Genomic DNA, 7,108 nt, shown 5'->3' on the forward strand with positions numbered 1-7,108 from the left:
CTAACGAGAAGCACCCACAGGTGTGGAGGGGCAGGCCACCCCTTCATCTGGTGCCCAACGTGGAGGCTTTTCTCTAAGGTGAAGGTATGCTGGAGCGTGGTCATTGAGGACAAGTCGACGAGAGACTCCCGAGTACGTCTACAGTCAGCCTTGCGGTAAGCTTGTGCGCTCGGAAGAACCTAGGGTAACAATGGGGCAAACTAAAAGTAAATATGCCTCTTATCGCAGCTTTATAAAAATTCTCTTAAAAAGAGGGGGAGTTAAAGTGTCTACCAAAAATCTAAATACGCTCTTTCAAACAATAGAACAGTTTTGTCCATGGTTTCCAGAACAGGGAACTTTAGATCTAAAAGATTGGGAAAAAATTGGCAAAGAATTAAAACAAGCAAGTAGGGAAGGTAAAATCATTCCACTTACAGTATGGAATGATTGGGTCATTATTAAAGTAGCTTTAGAACAGCTGCAAACAGAAGAAGATAGCGTTCCAGTTTCCGATGTCCCTAAAAGCTGTGCAGTAGATTGTGAAAAAGAGGCAGGGATAGAATCCCGGAAAAGAAAAGAAAGTTCACACTGTAAATGTGTAGCAGAGCCGGTAATGGCTCGGTCAACGCAAAATGTTGACAATAATCAATTACAGGAGGTAATATATCCTGAAACGTTAAAATTAGAGGAAAAATATCCAGAATTGACAGAGCCATCAGAGTCTAAACCACGAGGGCCAACTCCTCTTACAACAGCTCAGATGCCTGCAACCTTAGAACCTCAAATGCAGGTTAAACAAGTACAAACTCCAAAAAAAGATCAAGTAGAAAAAGATAGAGTCTCTGTCACGGCAATGCCAATCCAAATACAGTGTCCACAATATCAGCAGGTAGAAAGTAAGATCCAGCCGCCAGTAGCCTATCAATACTGGCCGCCAGCTGATCTGCAGTATCGGCAGCCGCCAGAAAATCCGTATGGACAGCCAGGAGCATTTCCAGTGCCACAGGGCAGGGTGCCATATCCTCAGCCACCCACCATGAGACTTAATCCTACAGCACCGCCTAGTACACAGGGTAGTGCAATACATAAAATTATTGATGAGGCAAGAAAACAGGGAGATATTGAGGCGTGGCAATTCCCAGTAATATTAGAAGCAAGGCCACCTGGAGAAGGGGCCCAAGAGGGAGAGCCTCCCGTAGCTGAAGCCAGATATCAGTCCTTTTCTATAAAAATGCTAAAAGAGATGAAAGAAGGAGTAAAACAGTATGGACCCAACTCTCCTTACATGAGAACATTATTAGATTCCATTGCTCATGGACATAGACTTATTCCTTATGATTGGGAGATTCTGGCAAAATCATCACTCTCACCCTCTCAATTTTTACAATTTAAGACGTGGTGGATTGATGGGGCACAAGTACAGGTCCGAAGAAATAGGACTGCCAATCCTCCAATTAACATAGATGCAGATCAACTATTAGGAATAGGTCAAAATTGGAGCACTGTTGACCAACAAGCAATAATGCCAAATGAGGCCATTGAGCAAATCAGGGCTATCTGCCTTAGGGCCTGGGAGAAAATCCAAGACCCAGGAACCGCCTGCCCTTCCTTTAATACAATAAGACAAGGCTCTAAAGAGCCATACCCTGATTTTGTAGCAAGACTTCAAGATGCTGCTCAAAAGTCAATTACCGATGAGAATGCCCGTAAAGTCATAGTGGAGTTGATGGCATATGAAAACGCCAATCCAGATTGTCAATCAGCCATTAAGCCATTAAAAGGAAAGGTTCCCGCAGGATCAGATGTAATCTCAGAGTATGTTAAAGCATGCGATGGAATTGGAGGAGCTATGCATAAAGCTATGCTTATGGCTCAGGCAATCACAGGAGTTGCTTTAGGAGGACAAGTGAAAACATTTGGGGGAAAATGTTATAATTGTGGTCAAATTGGTCATCTAAAAAAGAATTGCCTAGTCACAAATAAGCCAAATGTAACTACTCAAGCTACTACAACAACAGATAAAGGGCCACCTGGCCTATGTCCAAGATGTAAAAAGGGAAAACATTGGGGTAATCAATGTCGTTCTAAATTTAATAAAAATGGGCAACCACTGTCGGGAAACGAGAGGAGGGGCCAGCCTCAGGCCCCGCAACAAACTGGGGCGTTCCAAATTCCACCTTTTGTTCCTCAGGGTTTTCAGGAACAACAACCCCCACTGTCGCAAGTGTCTCAGGGAATAAGCCAGTTATCACAATACAGCAATTATCCCCCGCCACAAGTGGCAGTGCAGCAGTAGATTTGTGTACTTTACAAGCAGTCTCTCTGCTTCCAGGGGAGCCTCCACAAAAAATCCCCACAGGGGTATACGGCCCATTGCCTGAGGGGACTGTAGGACTAATCTTAGGAAGATCAAGTTTAAATCTAAAAGGAGTTCAAATTCATACTGGTGTCGTTAATTCAGACTATGAAGGAGAAATTCAATTGGTTATTAGTTCCTCAATTCCTTGGAGTGCCAGTCCAGGAGACAGGATCGCTCAATTATTACTCCTACCGTATATTAAAATTGGAAACAGTGAGATAAAAAGAACAGGAGGGTTCGGAAGCACTGATCTGGCAGGAAAGGCTGCATACTGGGCAAGTCTGGTCTCTGAGAGCAGACCTGTGTGTAAGGCCATTATTCAAGGAAAACAGTTTGAAGGGTTGGTAGACACAGGAGCAGATATCTCTGTAATTGCTTTAAATCAGTGGCCAAAAAATTGGCCTAAACAAAAGGCTGTAACAAGACTTGTCGGCGTAGGCACAGCTTCAGAAGTGTATGAAAGTACAATGATTTTACATTGTTTAGGGCCAGATAATCAAGAAAGTACTGTTCAGCCAATGATTACTTCAATTCCTGTTAATCTATGGGGTCGAGATTTGCTACAACAATGGGGTGCAGAAATCATTATGCCCGCTCCGTTATACAGCCCCATGAGTCAAAAAATCATGACTAAGATGGGATATATACCAGGGAAGGGATTAGGAAAAAATGAAAATGGCATTAAAGTCCCAATTGAGACTAAGAAAAATCAACAAAGAAAAGGAATAGGGTATCCTTTTTAGGGGCGGCCACTGTAGAGCCTCCTAAACCCATTCCATTAACTTGGAAAACAGAAAAACCGGTATGGGTAAATCAGTGGCCGCTACCAAAGCAAAAACTGGAGGCGTTACACTTATTAGCAAAGGAACAATTAGAAAAGGGACACATTGAGCCTTCATTCTCACCCTGGAATTCTCCTGTATTTGTAATTCAGAAAAAGTCAGGCAAATGGCGTATGTTAATGGACTTAAGAGCCATAAACGCTGTAATTCAACCCATGGGGCCTCTCCAACCTGGATTGCCCTCTCCGGCCATGATCCCAAAAGACTGGCCTTTAATTATAATTGATCTTAAGGATTGCTTTTTTACCATTCCTCTGGCAGAGCAAGATTGTGAAAAATTTGCCTTTACTATACCAGCCATAAATAATAAAGAACCAGCCACCAGGTTTCAGTGGAAAGTATTACCTCAGGGAATGCTTAATAGTCCAACTATTTGTCAAACTTTCGTAGGTCAAGTCCTTCAACCAGTTAGAGACAAATTTTCAGATTGTTATATCATTCACTATATTGATGATATTTTATGTGCTGCAGAAACAAGAGACAAATTAATTGACTGTTACACATTTCTGCAAGCAGAGGTTGCCAACGCGGGACTAACAATAGCATCTGATAAGATCCAAACCTCTGATCCTTTTCATTATTTGGGAATGCAAATAGAAAATAGAAAAATTAAGCCACAAAAAATAGAAATAAGAAAAGACACGTTAAAAACACTAAATGATTTTCAAAAATTGTTAGGCGATATTAATTGGATTCGGCCAACTCTAGGCATTCCTACCTATGCCATGTCAAATTTGTTCTCTATCCTAAGAGGAGATCCAGACTTAAATAGTAAAAGAATATTAACCCCAGAGGCAACAAAAGAAATTAAATTAGTAGAAGAAAAAATTCAGTCAGCGCAAATAAATAGAATAGATTCTTTAGCTCCACTCCAACTTTTAATTTTTGCCACTGCACATTCTCCAACAGGCATCATTGTTCAAAATACTGATCTTGTGGAGTGGTCATTCCTTCCTCACAGTACAATTAAGACTTTTACATTGTACTTGGACCAAATAGCTACATTAATTGGTCAGACAAGATTACGAATAATAAAATTGTGTGGTAATGACCCAGACAAAATAGTTGTTCCTTTAACCAAGGAACAAGTTAAACAAGCCTTTATCAATTCTGGTGCATGGCAAATTGGCCTTGCTGATTTTGTAGGAATTATTGATAATCACTACCCAAAAACAAAAATCTTCCAGTTTTTAAAATTGACTACTTGGATCTTACCTAAAATTACCAGACATGAACCTTTAGAAAATGCTCTGACAGTATTTACTGATGGTTCCAGCAATGGAAAAGCGGCTTACACAAGGCCAAAGGAGCGAGTAATCAAAACTCAATATCAATCAGCTCAGAGGGCAGAGTTGTTTGCAGTCATTACAGTGTTAGAAGATTTTAATCAACCTGTTAATATTATATCAGATTCTGCATATGTAGTACAGGCTACAAGGGATGTTGAGACAGCTCTAATTAAATATAGCATGGATGATCAGTTAAACCAGCTGTTCAATTTGTTACGACAAACTGTAAGAAAAAGGAATTTCCCATTTTATATTACTCATATTCGAGCACATACTAATTTACCAGGACCTTTAACTGAAGCAAATAAAAAAGCTGACTTACTGGTATCCTCTGCATTCACAAAAGCACAAGAACTTCATGCTTTGACTCATGTAAATGCAGCAGGGTTAAAAAACAAATTTGACGTCACGTGGAAACAGGCAAAAAATATTGTACAACATTGTACCCAGTGTCAAGTACTACACCTGCCCACCCAAGAGGCAGGAGTTAATCCCAGAGGTCTGTGTCCTAACGCATTATGGCAAATGGATGTTACCCATGTACCTTCATTTAGAAAATTATCATATGTTCATGTAACAGATGATACTTATTTATTTTTTATTGGTTACCATTCTGAAAAGAGAAAGTACTTCCCATATTAAAAAAAACATTTATTATCTTGTTTTGCTGTGATGGGAGTTCCAGGAAAAATTAAAACTGACAATGGACCAGGTTATTGTAGTAAAGCTTTCCAAAAATTCTTAAATCAGTGGAATATTACACATACAACAGGAATTCCTTATAATTCCCAAGGACAGGCCATAGTTGAAAGAACTAATAGAACACTCAAAACTCAGTTAGTTAAACAAAAAAAAGGGGGAGACAGTAAGGAGTGTACCTCTCCTCAGATGCAGCTTAATCTAGCACTCTATACTTTAAATTTTTTAAACATTTATAGAAATCAGACTACTACTTCTGCAGAACAACATCTTACGGGTAAAAAGAACAGTCCACATGAAGGAAAACTGATTTGGTGGAAAGACAACAAAAATAGGACATGGGAGATAGGGAAGGTGATAACCTGGGGAAGAGGTTTTGCTTGTGTTTCACCAGGAGAAAATCAGCTTCCTGTTTGGATACCCACTAGACATTTGTAGTTCTACAATGAACCCATCGGAGATGCAAAGAAAAGCGCCTCCACGGAGACGGAAACACCGCAATCGGGCACCATTGACTCGCAGGATGAATCAAGTGGTGATATTAGAAAAACAGATGAAGTCACCACGCACCAAGAAGGCGGAGCTGCCAACCTGGGCACAGTTAAAGAAGCTGACACTGTTAGCTAGAAAAAGCCTAGCTAGCACAAAGGTGACACAAACCTCAGAAAAAATGCTGTTTGCAGCTTTAATGGTTGTATCAACGGTGGTAAGTCTCCCCATGCCTGCAGGAGCAGCTGCAGCTAATTATACCTACTGGGCCTATGTGCCTTTCCCGCCCTTAATTCGGGCAGTCACTTGGATGGATAATCCCATTGAAGTCAAGAGAAGGCGTGTGGATCCCTGTGTCCATGGATCGACCATGGGAGGCCTTGCCATCCATTCATATTTTGACTGAAGTATTAAAAGGCATTTTAAATAGATCCAAAAGATTCATTTTTACTTTAATTGCAGTGATTATAGGATTAATTGCAGTCACAGCTACAGCCGCTGTGGCAGGAGTCGCATTGCACTCTTCTGTGCAGACAGTAAGCTTTGTTGACAATTGGCAAAAGAATTCCACAAGGTTGTGGAATTCACAATCTGGTATCGATCAAAAATTGGCTAATCAAATTAATGACCTTAGACAAACTGTCATTTGGATGGGAGATAGGCTCATGAGCTTGGAACATCGTTTCCAGTTACAGTGTGACTGGAATACATCAGATTTTTGTATTACACCCCAAGTTTATAATGAGTCTAGACATCACTGGGACATGGTAAGACGCCATTTACAGGGAAGAGAAGATAATCTCACTTTAGACATTTCTAAATTAAAAGAACAAATTTTTGAAGCCTCTCAGAATCACTTAAATATTGTGCCTGGAGCTGAGGCGTTAGATCAAGTGGCAAAAAATCTTTATGAATTAAACCCCACGACTTGGATTAAGTCTATTGGAAACTCTACTGCAGTAAATTTTGGAATTATGTGTCTCTGTTTAATCGGTTTGTTTTTAGTGTGCCGGACCAGTCGAAGAATCCTGCGCCAAAATCGAGAGAACGAACAAGCCTTCATCGCCATGGCACATTTATATAGAGGGAAAGGGAGGGAGAATGTTGCGGAAAGTCAGGGACCTTGAACTGAGGGACTGGCTGAAGCCACAGCAGAAAAACATAACATATGAAGATTTCACGGACATTTTATTAGTTCTCCAAAGTTTATACTTTTGTAATTTCTTATGTCTTTACTTTAATCTCTTAATCCCATCATCTTCTTTGTACGCTGAGGAGGATATATGTCACCTCAGGACCCTGTAATGATTGCCTTAACTACACAAATTGTTTGTAGAGGACGTGTGTTTGAACAATACGAAAACTGGGCATCGTGAAAAAGGTACGAGATAACAGCGGTGTTCAGGAAACAAGGGAGGTAACCTTGAACTGGCCGCCGGTGAGCCGGA

The 7,108-nt window shown here is 40.6% G+C and overlaps 1 protein-coding gene and 1 pseudogene across 1 annotated transcript; both read left to right on the top strand.

Annotated features, from left to right (window-relative positions):
* Positions 1-184: 184 nt before the first annotated feature.
* On the top strand, positions 185-3,409 carry LOC131382746 (endogenous retrovirus group K member 8 Gag polyprotein-like; annotated as a pseudogene).
* Positions 3,410-5,167: 1,758 nt separating this feature from the next.
* On the top strand, positions 5,168-6,876 carry LOC116464334 (endogenous retrovirus group K member 8 Rec protein-like; the record flags this gene model as incomplete). Its single annotated transcript, XM_032147591.3, has 2 exons — positions 5,168-5,877; positions 6,666-6,876. Coding segments are annotated over exons 1-2 (472 nt in total), but the record flags the coding sequence as incomplete, so codon positions are not given.
* Between the last annotated feature and the right edge of the window lie 232 nt (positions 6,877-7,108).

The sequence above is a fragment of the Hylobates moloch genome, unplaced genomic scaffold (genome assembly GCF_009828535.3).
Source record: "Hylobates moloch isolate HMO894 unplaced genomic scaffold, HMol_V3 SCAFFOLD_3125, whole genome shotgun sequence".
NCBI lineage: Eukaryota > Metazoa > Chordata > Mammalia > Primates > Hylobatidae > Hylobates > Hylobates moloch.